General features: G+C 43.5%; 2 protein-coding genes across 5 annotated transcripts in view; one reads left to right on the forward strand and one right to left on the reverse strand.

The window, feature by feature from the left end:
• The window catches only part of AKNAD1 (AKNA domain containing 1), a 60,138-nt gene that overhangs the window by 21,534 nt on the left and 16,379 nt on the right, over nucleotides 1–22,225 (reverse strand). Inside the window, exons 1-5 of one of the 3 annotated variants that reach the window (XM_072128500.1) lie at nucleotides 21,213–21,701; nucleotides 18,117–18,253; nucleotides 12,345–13,417; nucleotides 2,414–2,537; nucleotides 924–1,060 (exon numbers count right to left, since the gene is read on the reverse strand). In XM_072128500.1, coding sequence (XP_071984601.1) covers nucleotides 924–1,060; nucleotides 2,414–2,537; nucleotides 12,345–13,376 — 1,293 coding nt within the window. In that variant the 5' untranslated portion in view covers nucleotides 13,377–13,417; nucleotides 18,117–18,253; nucleotides 21,213–21,701. Of the gene's footprint in view, nucleotides 1–923; nucleotides 1,061–2,413; nucleotides 2,538–12,344; nucleotides 13,418–18,116; nucleotides 18,254–21,061; nucleotides 21,702–22,225 lie in introns of those variants that run through there. The other 2 variants (XM_072128498.1, XM_072128499.1) reach the window with 2 other exon arrangements.
• Nucleotides 21,340–22,225, forward strand: part of GPSM2 (G protein signaling modulator 2) — a 38,530-nt gene continuing 37,644 nt past the window's right edge. The window contains exon 1 of one of the 2 annotated variants that reach the window (XM_072128501.1): nucleotides 21,340–21,444. The gene's annotated coding sequence lies outside the window, so the exon portion shown is untranslated. The remainder of the gene's footprint in view (nucleotides 21,445–22,225) is intronic. The other variant, XM_072128505.1, reaches the window with a different exon arrangement.

The following is a 22,225-nucleotide window of genomic DNA, read 5'->3' on the forward strand; positions in this document are numbered from 1 at the left end:
TTCATTTAGCCCCAAAAATTTAAATTGCACCCGGTTTTGTATTAACCCCTGTAAAACAGTTAAAGGGTTGACAAACTTTATAAAAGTTGTTCTACACATGTTGACAGGTGTACTTTCAAAATGGGGTAATTTATGGGTTTTACATTTAGGCCTCTCAAAGTGACTGGAAAGCTGAGCAGGTCCCTCAAAAGTAGGATTTCTTGTTTTATATGAAAATGTGAAAAATTGCACCTACAAAAATTTGAGAAAATCGGTAAATGTTAGTTATTAATTTATTTTTTCTGTTATGTGTTGAAAAGCTAGAAAATTTAGAATTTCAAGAATTTTTCAAAATTTTCGCCAAATATTATTTTTTTCATAAATAAAAGCAAAACATATCACCAAAATATTTCAACTAGCATGAAGTACAATGTGTACTTCATGCTATAACCAAAGCTATAAACACTTATAGTGACATGCCAAATTAGAAAAAATGGGTCGGGAAGGTGAAAAGTGGTTAAAAGGAACCTGTCATAAGATAATTTTATATGATGACAGGCTCTAATAGCCTCTGGCTTGTTGATTTAAAAAATGCCTTTGTTGTGCATCTGAATAATTCCAGTGCTTTTTAATCATTTCTTCAACATTACCTGGTTACCTGCCGGCAGGACTCACCGCACACTACTGGCAAGGAGCCCGGTAGTGTTAAAGAAATTATCATAAAGCAGATATTCTATTCAGTTGTACAAAAAAAGGCATTTTTGAAATCAACATGCCCGAGACTATAGGAACCTGTCATCATATAAAATCGACCTTCCCGATGAGAGGTTCCCTTTAAGTGTGATTTTCATATATTACTTGCCAAATTTTCCTTCACATACTAAAGAAAATGGAGTCTCACAATGTGTTTTACAAAACAAATGCTCAAAATATTTCATCCTTACTTTAATTTTCAGGGTTTGAGCTTGTTCCATCAGTAGACTCGTCATCTTTTCTCCCTCAGTCAGTACCTGTGCAAACTCCATATCATTTGACTCCTCAATAACTGGTTTTTGTGAACTGCATTTTTCATGACAATTATCTGCAAAGAGTAGAAATTTTTTAACTCTCAGTATGCTAATTAAAGGCGTGTCATTGGAGGGACATTAATCAGGACTTTACAAAGTTTCTAGAGCACCAGTTTAAGGTACACCCAATTATAGTTACAAATGAAATACACAGAATATGTTTTTCAATAAAATACAGTTTTATTAAAATATTAATAAAATACAGTTTTAACTAATCAGAACTTGAAATAATCACAATTACTGGTGAAACACCAGTTATTACAGCTATTTCCCCCTTTACACCACCTCCACTCCATGTGGGCTTCGAGAACCGTAAAGGTGGAGCAGATGCACTCACTATAGCGAGCTATACATGAGCCGATGCAGCCGCACCTGCAAATACATCACGAGTGCCAGCATGTGATAAATGTCTATATTTATGACATAAGCACAGGACTAAGCAGAATTGGCTATTTTGTGTACAAATTAATGAAGAAATACACACATATGTATCCATTTCTCAGCTACTTTTTGAGATGGGTGTAAAGTGTTGAAGTGGCTATTCCATAAATACCCTAGATCAGGGGTCAGGAACCTTTTTGGCTGAGAGAGCCATGACCGCCACATATTTTAAAATGTTATTCCATAAGAGCCCTACAACATGCCTCTCAGTAGCTTGGTAGCCCCAGCACATGCCTCCCAGTAGATAGGTAGCCCCATCACATCCCTCCCAGTAAATAGGTAGCCACAGTACATGTCTCCCAGAAGATAAGTAGCCCCAGCACATACCCCCAGTAGATAGGTAACCACAGCACATGCCTCCCAGAAGATAAGTAGCCCCAGCACATACCCCCAGTAGATAGGTAACCACAGCACATGCCTCACAGTAGATAGGTAGCCCCAGCACATACCCCCAGTAGATAAGTAGCCAAAACACATGCACCCAAGTAGATAGCTAGCCACAGCACATACACCCCAGTATAAAGGTAGCCACAGCACACACCCCCCAGTATATTGGTAGCCACAGCACATGCTTCCCAGAAGATAGGTCACATAAAAAAAATTAATATTCACCTGCACTCCCTGCAGCCAGCTCCTCATCGCTCCCACATTCTTCTCTTTGAGCCAGGCTAAACAATGGCGGCTGGGTCACACAAAGCTTACATAGCTGCCTGTGTCCAGTGATCAGTCTAAGACACACCTGTCTGAGAGCCAGAAGCAGCCAACAAAAGAGCCACATCTGGCTCCCGAGCCATAGGTTCCCTACCCCTGCCCTAGATGGTTAATGAGAAAGCATTGCGAACCTATATAAAACATCTCCATGCTGATTTTGTTGTTGCATTATTATACTGTTGTAAAATTGAAGTAAAAATAGGATAGGCTATTACCTTCACATCCAACGACTTCAGTTTGGTCCTGTGCGAGTGTAGGAAATTGACCAGAGGGAACATTTTCCAAAGCTGCTGGAGACCCAGTGTTAACTTTGCTGTTAAAATGGGAATCCACTAAAGCCTTAAGAATAAGGGAAAATTAATGTAGATAACAGGAATAACAAGAATGCATTATTTAAAAGAAGAGAAAAATAACTCGTAAAGAAACCGTGTTGTTTTCTAATGAAAACTTTTCAGATGAAGTTGTGGATTTCTAAATTTATACGGAGAATGTGGTTTTTGTTTTTATCGGGTTAAAGAATATATGACATTTTTAGTATTTGTTTTTATTTTCTGATTTTAGTTGTTTTTCTTCTATGATTATTATTTATTTATAGAGCACCTTTCTTTTTATGGTGCTGTACATTCAATAGCGGGTTAACATTCAATACATCAAGATTAGAACAAATGACAAGTACAAAAGACTCCAAACCACTGTCAACTACATTTGAAGTGGAAGGAGGACCCTGCCCATGAGGGATTACAATCTATTTGGGAAGTTAGATCTATACGCGATGTGAGGTCCCATAGTAGTGGTGTTTCAGGTGACAGTTAAAGGTTGGAAAGTGGGGGACAGAATGACAAGTCCTGGAACAAAAGGTGAGGATCTGAGATTATGTGTGGGATAGAATTGGATGGCTATGTGTAGGAAGGGGACAGGTTGTGGAAATCTTTATAAGTCAACATCAGGGGAGCAGCACCAATGAGGTGACTTGAGACAGTCAACTTGGCGGTGCCACCTGCTGCATGAGGGAGGTGGCATCTTGGGGCAGTGCTGCCCTCTCCCCCTCTTGGTAAAACACTGCTGGTCACGGCCCAAGACCAGGCAGAGCCACTGGGCGAAAAAGCTTATGGTAAGTATAGAGTTGCTGTTCTGCTCTGGACATTTCATTAATGAGGGGGCTCTGCAGTGGCCATTTCATTATAGGGGGACTCAGCAGTGGCCATTAAAAGACATCTTTCACCAGATCAAGGATTGTAAACCAAGCACACTGACAGGGGGGCAGGAGTTAATAGAGCCTGGAGCCCCTCAGGCTCATTTGCATAATTTTTAAACCCCCTTTTTCTTAAAAAGCAGATCCTGCCAGAGGGGACGCACACCAGTATGTCTGTGTGTTTGGTTTGCAATCTTTGATCTGATGATAGATGTCCTTTAAGGGGGTTCTGCTGTGGCCATTTTATTAAAGGCGATTCTGCAGTGGGTATTTCATTAAAGTGGGGCTAGACCGTGGACATTTCATTAAAGGGCGGCTCTACAGTGGACATTTCATTAAAGGGAGGCTCTACAGTGGACATTTCATTAAAGGGAGGCTCTGCTGTGGACATTTCATTAAAGGGGGCTCTTCAGTTGACATTTCATTAAAGGGCGGCTCTACAGTGGACATTTCATTAAAGGGAGGCTCTGCTGTGTACATTTCATTAAAGGGGGCTCTGCTGTGGACATTTCATTAAAGGGGGGCTCTGCTGGGGACATTTCATTAAAGGAGGGCTTTGCTGTGGATACTTCATTAGTGAGGGGAAGCTACTTGACATTTCATTAAAGAGTAGTGGCTGCATTTCCTACCCTGCCTTTACATATACCCCCTACTTAAGGACACCCGACTTACAGACGACCCCTAGTTACAGACGGACACCACTGTCCACTGTGGCTGCTGGTGAAGCTCTCTGGATGCTATACTTTAGTCCCAGGCTGTAATAATCAGCTGTAAGGTGTCTGTAATGAAGCTTTATTGATAATCCTTGGTCCTATTATAGCAAAAATTTTGAAAATCCAATTGTCACTGGGACAAAAAAATATTTTTCCTGGAGCTACAATGATAAATAATTTAATAATAATGAATCATTAACAATTTATTATCCCCCAACGGAGGAAAAGAGGGTTGTCACAAAAGGCTGTAAAACACAATTTAAATACATTACAAATACCATGGACATACAACATTATTCACTAATTAATGCTATCTAAACCCCCTTATTTGTGTTGGACAGATGGATAGAACTCGGCACAAATGATCAGTCCTACACCTGATTTCTTTTAGTCTTCCACTAAATCTGCTTTGTTGCCCTTCAAGTTGATTACTGGGTATGCACAGGAAGAGTCCTGGAACAAAAGGTGAGGATCTGAGATTATGTGTGGGATAGAATAGGATGGCTATGTGTAGGAAGGGAACAGGTTGTCAGGGCCGGTTCTAGACAAAGTGGGGCCCTGGGCAAACTAAAAGTGGGGCCCAAAATAAAACTATTTTATGACCAGTCACAGTCAGCAAGAGGCTCCCTTTAGTATGGTAAAACTGTAATTTTGGAGAATTTTATAGGAGATAGATGGACATGTGTAGAGTTCACAAATGTCCCATATTGATATGTTCACATAAATAAATCCACATAATATCACTAAAACTGTAATAACTAGATATCTTCTTTTCAGCTAGAAAATTCACACAAATCTATCATTGCATGTTCCTTACACAATGGTCACCCAAATAAATAGCTATATATCCATAAACCAAGCTAAACAGATAATAAAGTCACATTTAGATGTGCGCCATTGTATTAGCCACACAATAACAAAACCCTCCGCGCTTCATAAGAATGAAAGTGATAACGTCATAACATAGGTGTAAGTAATGGAGGATGGTGTGAAATAAAAACTTTATTCCTGTGTGTGTTTTTGGTGTTACATATAACTTTATGGACATGTTCTGGGTTTGAATGTTCATCGTATCAGTCAATTTACCCAACAACAAAAAAATATCACAAAATAAAAGGGAATAAGAAAGAAAGTGTGTTCTTAGATAGTTCTGCATAGAGAAGGGTTAAAAACATGAAAATTAGTTGATATTATTCCTTATCAAAATGTAGTAACATATTAAGTGAATATTTCCATTATCTGTGCGGTGCAGCAGCTCCTGTGTGCAGCAAATGCTCCCGCAGCCTGATGGCTAAGAATCTGGAGGGGGGACACTTCAGGGGGCTGTATCTCTGGCTCTGTGACACATAGAACCTCACTTCTTCTTTCCTGTGAAAGAAGAGAGTCTCCTCCTCTTTTATATGAATCTAAATTGTTGTGTTTCTAAGTTTTAGGAAAATGGAGATAATAACTGTTGAACTGCTGTTGGGAGTGATTTTTATATATAAAAATGGCACCTGATATTCTCACTTTATACCTGAATTTCTCTGGATCCCTGGCACCTAGAAACAAAATTCAAGATTCATTTGAAAGAAGAGATTCTCCCCTTTCAGGGGGCCCTGGGCAATTGCCACATTTGCCTACCCATAGCGCCGGCCCTGCAGGTTGTGGAAATCTTTGTAAGTCATCATCAGGGGAGCACCACCAATGAGGTGACTTGAGACAGTCAAGTTGATTATATAAAGGGTGTCCTTATCCTGTCCAATTTTTTGAGCACGCAATGACGCAGCCTGTCCTCCCAATACTCCATTTTCACACCAATTATGACTTTGGCTTTTGTAATAATCTTCCTGCAATTACATTGGTCCTGAGCAGACAGGCACGGACCCCATGCACAAGCCCCATACATACTAAGTACCACGGACTCGTAAAAAGTAATCAAAAGGTGGGTGTTCACAGAAAAGGATCTGAGCGATCTCAGGAAAAACAACTTACTAGTTGCCTTCCTGTAAATGTAATCCGCCACTTTAATTTTTCATCAATCATTATATCCAGATATTTATATTCCCCTACACGTTCAATTTCAACCCCTCCGATGTTCAATGGCTCAAACATGGAATTCCTTTTCCTTGAATAATCAACCATGATCTCTTTAGTTTTTGACAGATTTAACTGCAGGCTATTTACAGTACACCAGTCACAAAATTTGGACACACTTGTCCTATACCCCCCGTCCTCTACGTCTTTTATTAGTCCAACCAAGATTGTGTCATCTGAGTATCAAAAGACAATGTATACATAAAGTATACAATTCTGACTTACATACGAATTCAACTTAAGTGCAAACCCAAGGAACCTATCTTGTACGTAACCCGGGACTGCCTCTACTCAGGAATATACACTGTGTATATATTTTCCTCATAGTGAGAAGTATGGAACCATTAATTGTGAGGGAAAGGTCTAGTGGGATGGGTGTTAGTTGGAGGAAAGATTATGACCCACATTTATTAAAGCGTTTGTGCCAGTTTTCTGACTTTGCCTTGAAAATAATGTGCAAACTGCTTGCACATCTATTTATAAAGTGCCTGCGCCACTTGCATTGTGTCCAACAAGAGAAAATGTGCACCTTAAAGGGTATGTTAGTTCATAGTTGGAGTTTGGGCCACAATGTCTGCACCACAATTCTGCAGCATGAACAAAGTGCACCAAAAAAAAAAATCGGCACACTCAACTGCACAAAGTACAGACTGCACTAGTTTTGATAAATGTGGGCCTATGAGTTCTGTTTTTATAAAGTGTAAAGAGAAGAAACATATGGCATATACACTCACTGGCCACTTTTTTAGGTACACCATGCTAGTAACCCTTTTGCCTTCAGAACTGCCTCAATTCTTCGTGGCATAGATTCAACAAGGTGCTGGAAGCATTCCTCAGAGATTTTGGTCCATATTGACATGATGGCATCACACAGTTGCCGCAGATTTGTCGGCTGCACATCCATGATGCCAATCTCAAGTTCCACCACATCCCAAAGATGCTCTATTGGATTGAGATCTGGTGACTGTGGAGGCCATTTGAGTACAGTGAACTCATTGTCATGTTCAAGAAACCAGTCTGAGATGATTCCAGCTTTATGACATGGCGCATTATCCTGCTGAAAGTAGCCATCAGATGTTGGGTACATTGTGGTCATAAAGGGATGGACATGGTCAGCAACAATACTCAGGTAGGCTGTGGCATTTCAACAATGCTCAATTGGTACCAAGGGGCCCAAAGAGTGCCAAGAAAATATTTCCCACACCATGACACCACCACCAGCCTGAACCGTTGATACAAGGCAGGATGGATCCATGCTTTCATGTTGTTGACGCCAAATTCTGACCCTACCATCCGAATGTCGCAGCAGAAATCAAGACTCATCAGACCAGGCAACGTTTTTCCAATCTTCTACTGTCCAATTTCGATGAGCTTGTGCAAATTGTAGCCTCAGTTTCCTGTTCTTAGCTGAAAGGAGTGGCACCCGGTGTGGTCTTCTGCTGCTGTAGCCCATCTGCCTCAAAGTTCGACGTACTGTGCGTTCAGAGATGCTCTTCTGCCTACCTTGTTTGTAACGGGTAGCGATTTGAGTCACTGTTGCCTTTCTACCAGCTCGAACCAGTCTGCCCATTCTCCTCTGACCTCTGGCATCAACAAGGCATTTCCGCCCACAGAACTGCCGCTCACTGGATGTTTTTTCTTTTTCGGACCATTCTCTGTAAACCCTAGAGATGGTTGTGCGTGAAAATCCAAGTAGATCAGCAGTTTCTGAAATACTCAGACCAGCCCTTCTGGCACCAACAACCATGTCACGTTCAAAGGCACTCAAATCACCTTTCTTCCCCATACTGATGCTCGGTTTGAACTGCAGGAGATTGTCTTGACCATGTCTACATGCCTAAATGCACTGAGTTGCCGCCATGTGATTGGATGATTAGAAATTAAGTGTTAACGAGCAGTTGGACAGGTTTACCTAATAAAGTGGCCGGTGAGTGTAGATGCTAGCAGAGAGGTGATATCTGGGCCATATATACAAATCAGCGTGTCATTTTAAAAAGGTGGATCTTAAAGCAAATCTACTATGAAAATCAAGCATGGATAAACCAGGGAAATGTACTCATAGATCCAGGCACTCTGGTATTATTCTTATATAGGCGGCAGGGGCGTAACTTGAGGGGGTGCAGAGGTTGCTGTCGCACCCTGGCCCAAGAGGTTTAGGGGGCCCTTATGGTGTCACTTTTCCATAGGAGAAGGCTAGTAATATAATCCATACATTATAGTCAGGGGGCCTGGCACAGAATTTGCACTGGAGCCCATCAGCTTCTAGTTACGCCACTGTTAGGCGGTCCCCTTCTTAAAGACACCCGACTTACAAACAACCCCTAGTTACACCTTTCTGCCCACTGTGTTCTCTATTGGAGCTCTCTGGATGCTTTACTATAGTCCCAGGCTGCAATGATCAGCTGTAAGGTGTATGAAGTTGCAATTATATAATATACCAGTTCCGACTTACGACAAACAAATTCAACTCAAGAACAAACCTAAAGAGTCTATCTTTTATGTAACTGCATGTACATGTTATCTAAGCATTATAAAAAGAAATACATTTTTACTATCATAATATATTTAAAAACATAGACAATATAAACACTTTACCCATAAAAAATGCTGCCAGATATCACGCCTATCATTGGGTGGGGGGGAGACGGCAGTACAATACACAGGTACATATCCATGGATAACATATATAAGACAATTACTGCAGTTACAGTGCCTGGATCTATAACTAAGGGCCTTTGGTTTATTATAATTGATATTGATGTTGGGTTTCCTTTAATGAGTAGTCCCAGGACAAATGTGTAGATGGAGAAAAGTAGGGTTCCTAGGGCAGAGACTTATGGAGCATGATTATGGGGTCTGAGCTCTATAAGCAGCATTTGGTGATATGCCTTACAGCAGCCTCATGGTCATAGGTACCAACAGGGGCGCACCTGCCATGAGGCGAGTTGAGAATCTCGCCTCAGGCGGCGCGCCACCTGCTGGACGAGGGGGCGGCATGGTGCACCTGCCGTCCATGCTGCCACCCGCCAGTCTGCCTATGCTGCCTCTGGACCCCCCACCTGTGCTGCCATGCTGCCGCCCACCGGACCGTCCTGCCGCCGGCTCGTCCTGCCGTCCGCCTGACCGCCCGCCCAGGCTGACACACCCTCCTGCATGCCGGCTGGCACATCCTCTTTTCCGCCAGCCGGCACATCCTTTTACCCGTTGGCCGCCACATCTTCCTGAGCACCTGTCTGCTCCGCTCCCTCTGTCCAGTTCATCTCCGCTCTCCCCCTTCTCCTCCACTCCGCTCCCTCTGTCCCATTCATCTACGCTCCGCTCCCCCCTCCTCCGCTCCGCTCCCTCTGTCCCATTCATCTACGCTCCGCTCCCCCCTCCTCCGCTCCGCTTGTCCCGTTCATCTCCGCTCGGCTCCCCCCTCCTCCGCTCGGCTCCCTCTGTCCCGTTCATCTCCGCTCCTCCACTCCGCTCCACTCCTCCGCTCCGCCCCCTCTGTTCCGTACATTTCCGCTCCCTCCCTCCTCCGCTCCCTCTGTTCTGTTCATCTCCGCTCAGCTCCCCCCTCCTCCGCTCCCTCTGTCCCGTTCATCTCCGCTCCCCCCTCTCCTCCACTCCGCTCCCCCCCTCTCCTCCACTCCACTCCGCTCCCTCTGTCCCGTTCATCTCCTCTCCGCTCCCCACTTCCTCCGCTATGCTCCGCTCCCTCCCTCCTCCTCTCCATCCCCCCTCTCCTCCGCCCCCCCCCCTCCGCTTCTGGAGAACCTTTCTGGAGAATAAAAGAAAAAAAGTAAATTTATCTGTGTATATGTATGTGATGTGTGTATGTAATGTATGTGATGTGTGTATGTGTATATGTATGTGATGTGTGTACATGTATGTGATGTGTGTATGTGTATATGTATGTGTATATATGTATTCCGTATGCATTTTAAACTACATGGTAGCAGGCTGTATGCGTTTTATTCTACATGGCAGTACACTACATGCATTTTATACTACATGGCGATATGCTGTACGTATTTTATACTACATGGCGATATGCTGTACGTATTTTAGACTACATGGCGATATGCTGTACATATTTTATACTACATGGCGATATGCTGTATGCATTTTATACTACATGGCGATATTCTGTATGTTTTTTATACTACATGGCCATATTCTGTATGCATTTTATACTACATGGGGGGACGCTGTATGCATTTTATACTACATGGCGGTACGCTGTATGTTTTTTATACTACATGGCCATATTCTGTATGCATTTTATACTACATGGCGGTACACTGTATGCATTTTATACTACATGGTGATATGCTGTATGCATTTTATACTACATGGGGGGGATGCTGTATGTATTTTATACTACATGGCAATATTCTGTATGCAGTTTATACCACACGGCGATACACTGTATACATTTTATACTACATGGTGGTACGCTGTATACATTTTATACTACATGGGGGAGGCTGTATGCATTTTATACTACATGGTGGGACGCTGTATGCATTTTATACTGCATGGGGGGACGCTGTATGCATTTAATACTACATGGCGGTACACTGTATACATTTTATACTACTTGGCGGCATGCTATGTGCATTTTGCATTGCTTTATTTTCACACCAAACCAATATGGTGGATCTGGTCCTGACACTACCTGGAAATATTACATATATGTGCGGGGGGGGGGGGGGGGGGGGCGTCTCTCTATGGCTCGCCTCAGGCAGCAGACAGGCTTGGTACACCCCTGGGTACCAATACTCTGGAGTGGACTCACTGAGATCTAGGCATGTTCTGTGCAGATAGGAGGTGTAAATGAGCCGTGACATCATCTTTTCATCTTTTGTCACAAATTGAGGCAATGATGTGTTTTCTATAGAGGTGTTAATTTGTATTGTAATGCTATCATTCTTGTCTGTGATGTAAATGAGATGACTACTGTGCAGAATCCCCACAGAATCAGTCTATTACACTGTCCAGTATACTGTGAGAATATACTAGTGAGAATTGCAGGATATATGTTTGAGATAAAACATTTAATTCATAGATATTTTCTTGACCTTTTTCTCAGGACAACTAACCTTCAAGATACTTGCCTACACCGCTGCTGGTGTTCCGCGCCGCCATTCAATGGTGCTGTGCCCCTGTTTGTTTACAGGGGCAGGCACGTTTGGCTCCGACAGCTTACACTGGTAGTGTTAGTTAGGTAGTAGGTAGGTAGTAGGTAAGTATCCGCTTATTTTTTTCTACCGCCCACCCAGGACACCTATTTTTTTTTTTTAACATACTCAGGCAACCCCTTTAGGACTATAACAGTGATGGGCAACCTTTTGAACTTGGTGTGTCAAAATTCGCCAAAAAAACATCCATAACTCGGGTGGTGTGTCACCTTTAGAAAAAAAATCCTTATTTTGTGATATTGAGAGTTTAAATAACAAATATGTATAGTTCTTTAACTTACCTGCTTAGTGACTTCTTTGTTAATTGGTCAGTTGGTTTCTTTTGTTGGTCTTGCTGTTATTTAACTTGTGTGGGGTGCCATGAACTAAGATAAGTGAGGGGGAGGGGGAATTCTTCCAGTGATGGCGAACCTGTGGCAGTCCAGCAACAGCTAGTTTTAAGGACATTTTTGTCCTGAGAAGTGCCCCCCAAAGCAGTGTACATCACAGCCCAGCCCAGCAGAGCTCAACTCAATAAATTAACGTACCTAACTGGCACAGGCTCCAATGACACCACGGACCTTACGTTACTCCTCTTCAGGCCGCTTCAGCTCCTGTGTAGATGTTCCTGCGGAGGCACAGCATAGGTTTCGTCTTTGCAAGCTGGGACTGCTCCACTCTGGAGTCATTGCGCGGCCTCCGCAGAGCAGGACTGGAGGACAGGAGCAGCAGCTGCGATCTCTCTGACTGAGATGCAGCCGCTCGCTGCAGACCACATCACCGACCGACGGCCTGACCGGCCCCAGGAAACTGCACTACAGCAATTTTTCTCCAGCAGCCGTGTGTCACTGAAAATGGCTACGTGTGTCAGTGCTGACACCCGTGTCATAGGTTGGCCATCACTGGACTATAAAGTCAAATCGTAGAGTGTCAAATCTTAGTAGTGTCAAATCTTATTATATATGGCCCAAATTACATTTAAGTATTTTGCACCCACCTGTTCATTACATTGGTCCAGAAATGGAGCATCTTCAATCATTTGTCCTGGTTGCACAGGAGGTTGCATGGAATCAAGGATGTCTTTAATAAGAAATGATTGTCCTATTAAATTGTTTGAACTTGCAGCTTTCTTAATGAACTGACCTGGTTTCACTGACCCCCCGTTATCAATTTTAGGGATTTTAACTTTTGGAGGCACTTTTGAAAAATCTGGTAGTTTGTAGTGAACCTGTCCTTGGCCATATTTCATTTCATATGATGGTCGCCTGGTGGGTTCATGTGTAGGCTGCTTGGTTTCTTTATCTACATCATCCGGAGGAAACTCGTCCACTTCCACATTCTCTTGTATTAGTGCACTGTCATTTTCTTCATTTGCTTTTGTAAAAGTCTCATCCACACCAGTGTTTGTTTCATCGCATGTGTTTTCTTGTATACTATCATATTCCCTTCTCTGCATTTCCAAGTATTCCTCCTTAAAATCTTCCTGTTCTTCATAGGGGCACTGTGCATCACTTTTCCTGCTAATCACCGTTTCATCACTGCTTTCAAAAATGGATATTTCTGGCATAGTCTCAAAAGTAATAAATTCAGACGAATTCAGTAGATTGTCTTCATTAATGTGTCGCAGAAGAACATCTGGGATTATTGTTGAATTAGTCAATAACTTCTCACTTTCTTGATCCTTGTCGTCATTAGTCTGTGTTATAGGGTTGGAAGCTGTGTCAGACAAGCTAAACAAGTCGCTACTGTCCAAGAAATAAATAGCATTATCTGTAGTAGTTTCAGTTGGACTATAAGTGGGCTGACTTGCCTCAGTACTGATCAGCGCTTGATGAAAACCAATAGGGGTGGTGGGGTTGTCTATGTCATCCTGCTGTAGGCTTGGGACTAAATAGCACTCAAGGATTCCATCATAAGGCAGCTCTTCCTGCTCATCATCAGTGGTGTCAATGGCCAATCCATCCTGCGCCTCTATGTGGCCTTCCAATGGCTTATGTGAATTATTGTTGTCACTTCTTGAATGCTCCATGTAATTCTTTTGAGTAGGGTGAACAATTATATGTGTGTAGTCTGAAAAATAACACTATTAGTGATGTAAATCAAAGCACACTTTATTATACCAGATTAACAACTGACAAAAGGTTTTAAGAGAATGTAACTTGAAAATTAAGCTAAAAGGAAATCTAACATTGAAATCCACATAAACCAAGGGCACTTACTCATAGATCCAGGCATTGTGAGTACAGTAATCTTGCTATCCATGGACTCCTTCCTTTTAAAATCAACTTTACAATTATGCTTATGAGTCAGAAGGGTTATGAGTAGTGTTACTAGAGCCCCTTCATGCTGTAGCTTCACAGGCTGTTAAACTGTGCAAGAAGTAGTTCCCTGAGCACTTTCCTCTCTCTTAATGCTGTAATTTCACAAAGTAGGAAGGGGGTGTAGTCTAGCACAGGGGGGAGTTACAATGTGTCAAGCTACAATATGGATGGGCTCTAGTTAAGCCCCCCCCCCCGAGTTCTTCCTACTCATTAGCATAATTGTAAAAGTTGATTTTATAAGGAAGGAGCCCATGGATAACAAATGGGGAGAACCAGAGAATATATCCCACTACAAGCACTCAGTATAAGCACAGAAAGGGACCTTACTGCCCTCTATTGTAAGGATACATCAGTAATCCTCCCAGCATATCCTTTCAAAAGAGGGATAATGGAGGGTAACACAGTTTCTGATCAATATATATCTGGCAATCTTCAATAAGTAAACTCCAATTTCCAAGCTGCAGTTTCAGAAGGTTAAGAAAAAGGGGAGAAAATTATGACAAAAAACCCCAATTTTCTCTACGTTTCTGATAAACCTTGTACAATTAATTTCTGAAAAGCTGGTGACTAGTTAGATTGTGAAATTTGTTATTTAAATTTTATTACAATACATTGATACCAAATATTCAAGGAAACCCATAAACATATGTAAACAGCAAAACACACAAATATCTTTACCAATGTCTGAGGGACATTGATGCAGTGTTAACAGAGCCAGAATATTATATTCAAACTGTAGAGATGTCATTTTGACCATTTTGTATACATGGCACACATAAGTATGAGCTAGGCATTGACTACAATATACTAACTGCACACTCAAGTAATATAACCAGTTCTTTAGAGTTGGTCTTTACAATGCTTGCGGCACATACCAGGTATACATGGTTAAAATGAAGCAATAAAAGGACCAAAAGTTATAATATGTGTATAATCATATATATAAGATGGTAATGATGTCCTACCAGTAATATGGCCCCAGTCTTTCAGCTTCTCTCACCTTCTCATTTACCTAGAGGAGGCATCACATAATGCACACTCTCTTGCTTGGACAATGTTTGCATCAGGTTACATGTATTGTAAAACAGGCTGAACTCTTCATCTCATATGGCTCGCTGGAACCTCACTAGTCGTAACCATACACCCTGTCATTTAGCATTCTCTTTCTACTTTGTTATCCTACACATTGCCAGGACGCTGTAACACAGCAACCAGTTCAGAGAAATCCTATAATAAGAAGTAATTTAGAAAATGGAAGAGAATTTACAGCTACTATTAGTCTCCTGTTCAATAAGTGGGCAGAGGCCCTATCCCGTATATGTGGGCACTCCACAAACTACACTTACTAAAGAAGAAACGCTGATTATTTTAGCACTATTCCGCATATACAGTATAGAGACAGCATACCTATCCTATATGTATGGGTATTGTACAGTATTAGGGTAAATTCACATGGCCGTCTGCGCGGACGTATATGCGGCCGCATGTACGTCTCCATAGACGGCAATAGCGGCACGGGGGGATACATGTGTGGCACCGATCCGGGCCGAACACCGCAAAAAGATAGAGCTTGCTCTATCTTTCGGCGAGTGTGCGGCCGTGCACCGCTGTTTTCTATGGAGGGAGGAGGGGTCACCGCGTCGGGCATACCGCGTGTGAATGAACCCTTACTATTCATACACTGATATGTAGCTGTCACAATCCGGGCTCATTCCCAGGTTCATTATTAGCTGCAATATCATGTATAGCGTATAGTTACCTTACTGTATGGTCATAGATCAACTTGACACATTAATATGCCAGGAATTTAATTGATTTGAGATTATATTGTTCTGGACTATACTGTAGCAATATTAATTGATTGTAACTATTGAGCCACAGCTTTATTCCAAATCATTGTATTGTTTGTTGCAATCAATACACATGGATGTATAATCTGGCAGGGATCCGCTTCTTTATTTCTCTGCATTGACCAAGCACGTGTGATAAGTCTGTTTGCTAACACTTGTAGCTAGATAATAATCTGGTTATGAATGAAACACTTGCTGCTTGTGTCAACTAGGACAGTAGTATTATTATGGTTATTACAGCACAATAATAAAGTAGCTTGTATCTTTAACCTCTCCAGGATTTTCTTTTTTTTTTTTGCATTTCAGTTTTTTTTTCCGCCAGTCTTTCCACAAGCCATATCATTTTTATTCTCCAGCTTTCAAAGCCATATGTTATCTGAAAGACAAATTGTACTTTATAGTGGCATCAGTTAATATTCTGTGCCATGTTCTGGGAAGCTGGAAAAAATATAAAATGTGATGGAATTGTCAAAAAAAGCGCAAAGTTGTGGCATATTCTGATGGGCTTTATTGCCTGATATTTACATGTCTGACTCACCCCCGGCATCTCTGGAGCTCTGCGCATACTCTAGAGGAGACAGCAGCAAGACAGCAGTGAGCCGGTAGTTATCACGCATATGTGAGCATGGGCTGAAGAGCCGAAGAACGTTGCCGGGGCCCAATGAGGCGGCTCATCAGAGGCTACAGAGACTTTGAATAGCCTTAGCTACTAGCGCCTCTGAACTTACTTTACATAGAAGAAAGCTATAGGGGAAGATTTATAAGTTCTTCTACACCAGTTTTCTGACATAGAAGCACTGAAAAAAAAAAACTATTAATTGCCCTCTATATTATGATTATAGGATTACTGCTGAGACTACACCAGCTGCATGCCATGTGGGGCTAAAGGGGCGTTCCTGCTTTGCGTCAGCACACTTCAGATAGGTTGCGAACATTAAGGTCATTTTAGGCCTGAAAGTTTGCAAATTTTTTTTTTTTAGCAAAACTGGTGTCTGACCAGGCGCAGTTATGGAAGCCAGCACAGTATGGCAGGCAGATACATCAGGAGGTCTAAGCCTCAAGATATATCGGCCATGCTGGTAGGGTTGCATGATACACCGGCGTACAGAGCGACGGCATATGATAAATCTCCACCACAATTTTTATTTAGTTACATAGGGCAAAAATATTAGATAAAGACAAGATAAAGTGTAGGGCTTAGAACACAGACAACAATCTAAAATCAGGAATACCTCACTTAGTGGATTCCTGGGTTTCCTTTAAGGAGTGAACTATATTGGATCTCCCTTTAAGAAAATGTTTGACAATGAAAATGAATAGATTTCTAACAATTAATGGAATGTCGTGACATGATATGTACTGATGCATGCCATGACACTGAAGCCATATTTGGGAGGGCACTTTCCTGTGTGTTACCTGTAGGGGCCATTATCTGTTTTGTTTATCAAACACACACCTTTTGTAGGTCTTTCTATAGCTAATAGGGGGCACAACACCCAGCACAACCCTGCAGACACAGTAAAGTGTTGTGTACACTGAAAAGACAGCATTCACATCCTTTCATATTGCCAGAGGGTATATAATCCTTCAGCATTGTCTCTGCAGGACTATTCACATGCATGTATGTTTATAAATGGATGGCATGACCTCTTGGTTACTAGGTCACACCAAGTTCTCCAGGGGAGGGGTGGGGGCAAGTTTAATGTAAGCATTCAGAAAAATGATCTTCAAGTTCAAAAACACTACACAAGATATTTTATTGTGCCTGTAATCTAGGCACACGAGTGAGTGCAGTCCGAGAAAACCGCTCTGTGTGCTGGAAGGATTTCCTGGACTGACTCTCGTATCACTAGACTGAACTCAACATGTCAGGCCGCGGTCACACGTTCTGCTAGGCATCCGTTCATAATGCAACACTAGCGCACAGGGGCCGGTTGATAAGCCGATCGCATGCGTATCACTGGCCCCTGTTTGCTAGTCTAGTACAGTGATACGAGTTTCATGTCTGACTTCAAATGATCTCAGAGTCTACGCTTCCAAAGGGTAGTTCATCAGTTCGGACATTTTTCTGGACTGAAACAAATCTGGGAGAAATCAATATCAATATTTGACAGATGAAGTAAACTCTATAAAGACACAAAGCATGATAAATGTAAGGCATTGCTTGAATAATGATTGAGTATTATTCAAAAAGTAAGGGCTTATTCACATATCAGTTTGGTTTTTTTCCCTGCCTTCAATTATTTTCACTGATGTCTTATTGTAGCATTCTCTTCTATGTGCTTCTTCACATGTCCAGTTTTTTAACCCCTGATCCATGGCCTGTGGAAAAAAATGATTGCCTGTCCTATTTTTTTTTTTGTCAACGATGACAATATAAGTATATGGGCCCACATAAAAAAGATTTTCTTCTTTCTACAAGGAATATCTATTATGTGTAGAGGGGCAGTGCTGGGGGGGGCTAGGTGGTCTTCAGCAGCAGACATGAGCACTTCCCAGTGCTCCATGAAGCTCATTTGCATATGATAAAACATTCTTTAAAATGACAGATTTCTAGGAGAAATACAAAGTGTCTTATACATTTCTATATTTACTTACTTAGCTCCAAAATCACCACCTAAGGCATGGGAGCGGCCATCTACAGTAGCCGGATACCACAAGATCCATAAACATCCACAGCACAGAGGGACTTGTATGGCAGATTATAAATCCACATTGTGTTCATGTGCTCAACACTGTAAAAAAAAAATCACACATTTCAGGAGTATCCTAGTAAATAAGTTTGGAAAAAGACATCAGTCCATCAAGTCAAACCTCTTAATCCTACATTATACAGGGTTGATCCGGAGGAGGGCAAAAAGGTTGATGTCAATTGCCTCAAAGTAGGGAAAAATTCCTTCCTGACGGCTAATATAGCGATCAGAATAACTCCTTTGATCAACAGAAACTACTGACAAAAAGTCTGTGGTCCCTTTCAGGGTACAGTCATTTGTGGAGTACGACGCCCGGGGATTGGGCCGATTGCATCAGCCATTTCATTGAAACCATTCAAAACACATCGGTGACCGATCGGATGCATTTCAATGTAACTGCATATGTGATTGACCTAAGCCCCACCCCTGGGTGTTTGCAGTGAACGTGTGATCGCACCCTGACACAAGAGTAGCACAGTACAATCAGTTCTTGCACCAGTTTGTACTTCTTTTTAGTGCAAACTGCTTGCACATTTGTGTTGCGGCTGCATTAAATCCATCCAGACACAAAATTCAGGTGCACTGAATTCAGGTGCATTGTGTCCGTTTTTACAGCATACTTGACACAAATGCAACCTGCTGTAAAAAAAATAAGACCGATGACTGAAATAATGCTCATCTCTAAGTAATTGAATAATATAATGTTCATCCGTCATCAGACTTACTGGCTTCTCTGTGGGGCATCCCTGTGACTGCTGCCTATTGGGCTGGAGGGACATCCCTGTCACCGCTGGCTACTCTGGGGGGCAGTGCCGGGACTATGCGTTTTGGTACCCTAGGCAGAGTAGCATAATTGCGCCCCTCCCCTAAAAAAAAATTGCAATAAAAAAATCTGCAAAAGGCTCCAGGTCAGCAGGTGCAGTTCCCCGGTAAGTGCCCAAAGCCCCTCCATAAGGGCAGTATATACTGTGACCTGTGTGCAATGGCTGGCCAGCACTGCTTGATTCCTGGTCACTTCCTCTGGACTGTAGCCTGCTGCCCCTCTTCTCCATACACAGCCTGAGCTGCAGACAGGCCACAGGTGCACTAAAGCCCTCAACGTCTGCCAGTCTCTGCCTCCGCTTGCAGTGATGGGAATTACGACTCTTTTTACTGAGCTGGCTCTTCTGGCTCCTGAACGGCTCTCTATTAAATAAATTATAGGGAGCCCAGTCCAGTCAATCACACCACTTTTAACCCAATTGTATCCGGTTGAAGGAGGCATGGTGAGCCGGTTAGGGGCAGGGTTAAGTGAGCCATCTGCTCACTGAGGGGATCCGGCTCATTTGCAAACAATACATTACTATTGCTGCTTAATTTCTGTGCCCTCTGCCAGAGATGCCCTACAGCAGTGGTGGCAAACCTATGGCACGGGTGCCAGAGGTGAAACTCAGAGCTCTTTCTTTGGGCACCCAGGCCATCACCCCAGGACAGAGTTCACCAAACACTAAATCTTCCTGCAGTCCCAGGCAAATTAAGGGATGCTGCTCTCAGTGCTATTTCACACTTCGTTGGCTGTTTGGAACTGCGGGAAAAGTGAGAAGATTTTGACAGAACTGCATTATTTGGAGGTCATCATGCTGGACCCGACCATTGTTCCTTTAGAGAGACCCTGGAGAGAAGCTTCAAAGATAATCTGAATTTGCCCTCCTTCTTTTAACTGGTGGCCTCAGGCCCCCAATACAATTGTACAAGATGTGAAAGAACAGAGAGCAATAAGTTATAGCTTAAAATTTCATATTGGCACTTCAGAGTAAATACGTGGATTTCGGTTGTAGTTTGGGCAGTCGGTCTCTAAAAGGTTCGCCATCACTGACCTACAGGATCACTTACAGTGTAGACTCATGTTATTCTGTGCTATACGCATACTGGAGTGCACCCTGGAATATATGGATTTATTGGCCCACATTTGGACCCAGGGTTGGGATTTTATTATTCTACCTGCATCCTGTAATCGATGGTAAGAATGACATACATACCAGTGATTTCTTTTCAGAGCCGTGACAGCGCCCCCTAAGTCGGCTAGCAGGGTAGCGCCCTGGCAATCGCTTAACCTTTGTTAGGGCTCTGGTGGGGGCCTCCCTATGACTGCTGTCTTTTCTGGGGGACCTCCCTATGACTGCTGTCTACTCTGGGGGGCCTCCCTATGACTGCTGTCTACTCTGGGGGGCCTCCCTGTGACTGCTGGGGGGGCTCCCTATGACTGCTCTCTACTCTGGGGGGCCTCCCTATGACTGCTGTCTACTCTGGGGGGCCTCCCTATGACTGCTGTCTACTCTGGGGGGCCTCCCTGTGACTGCTGTCTACTCTGGGGGACCTCCCTGTGACTGCTGTCTACTCTGGGGGGCCTCCCTGTGACTGCTGTCTACTCTGGGGGACCTCCCTGTGACTGCTGTCTACTCTGGGGGGCCTCCCTGTGACTGCTGGGGGGGGGCTCCCTGTGACTGTCTACTCTGGGGGGCCTCCCTGTGACTGCTGGGGGGGGCTCCCTGTGACTGTCTACTCTGGCGGGCCTGGGGGGCCTCCCTGTGACTGCTGGAGGATTACTTCGACTATGATTATGATTCATAAAAGTATCAAAATTACAGTAATGAAGTAGGGGTCACCAGCACAACATGAAGAACTATATAAAAGGGTCGCAGAATTAGGAAGGCTGAGAAGCACTGATGTAGCGCAGGCTGGGAGCCTCACATGCTTTAGAAAAAAAACGCACCAATGACAAACCTATTAAATACAACGGGTCACAGTCCAGTACAAGTCCTGCACGTAGGAAACAGGTGCAAAAAACCGCTCATGTGAAAGGAGCCTTACACTGGACAGTTTTAATCGAGTGTCAGCGGCAGCCCCGGGATTACACACAACTCTGCATGTATACGAAGTGTTAGAATCACTAGTGCTGCACATCACGGCAATGGCCTCCACAACAACAGACACCCCCCGAGCACTGACTGAGGGTGACAACCTGGGCACCGCAGCAAGGTATGCCAGGCCCCTCCCACGCCACTCCTATTGGCTGGTACAAATGTCGCGCCCTCCTCATGCTTCTTCGGGACGGGGCGGCTGTTGATGTTTGAAATTCTGTGCGAGGGGGCGTGGCTTGAGCACTGGGCGGGGTTTGGGAAGAACGGGTGGTGGAGGGGACGAGGACAGTGGCGGAGGGGACCGGGTGACGGAGACCAGATTCCCGGGCGGAGGTGAGTGCTGGCGGCGGGGAAGAACTTTCTAGGCAGTTTCCGGCAGTTTCCGGGTATAACAGCCGTGCTGCGGTCTGTAACGTGTGTGGGTGGACGAGCTGTGTAACCCCCTGCATGCCGGAGTGTAGAGTCACTAGACGAGGAGGAGCCTGGCCCGGGGCAGATGTAACTGCCAGGGCTTCATTCATCCTCTCCAGGCTGCACATCTCTGTCCCTACATCCTCAGGGACTGGACTTTTGGATCTGTCCCCGGATGTCCATCAGATCAGTGCTCGGGGGATGATCTGTACTCCTGGCAGGTGCACCAGGAGGCTCTGGCATTGTAGTGCAGCATATGTTGTGCTGCCTGGGGGTGGGTACATGTCTGGAGGAATATGACTGTACCAGGTCTGGTACACTAGAGAAGAGTGGTGGGTATCACCTCTCTAGTAAGTGACGCACAGACCTTATGCCTAATTTAGTGGACCTTTAACCCTTTAGAAGGTGGCACTGGTGCATGAACTGCAACCCTACTGATCAGAAATATTGGTCACCCGAATATTTGTGGACACAAAAGGATCAGATCCCCAAGAATAATGGTCTCTTATACACTTACAGTGATTGTAATCCTAGACAAATCTCCTAGAACAGTGGTGGCGAACCTATGGCACGGGTGCCAGAGGTGGCACTCGGAGCCATTTCTGTGGGCACTCAGACCATCACCTCAGGACAGAGTTCACCAAATAGGACCAAATCAACCAAGTCCGAGGCAACTTAGGAGATGCTTCTCTCATCGCTATTT

The sequence above is a fragment of the Engystomops pustulosus genome, chromosome 10, assembly GCF_040894005.1.
Source record: "Engystomops pustulosus chromosome 10, aEngPut4.maternal, whole genome shotgun sequence".
Taxonomy (NCBI): domain Eukaryota; kingdom Metazoa; phylum Chordata; class Amphibia; order Anura; family Leptodactylidae; genus Engystomops; species Engystomops pustulosus.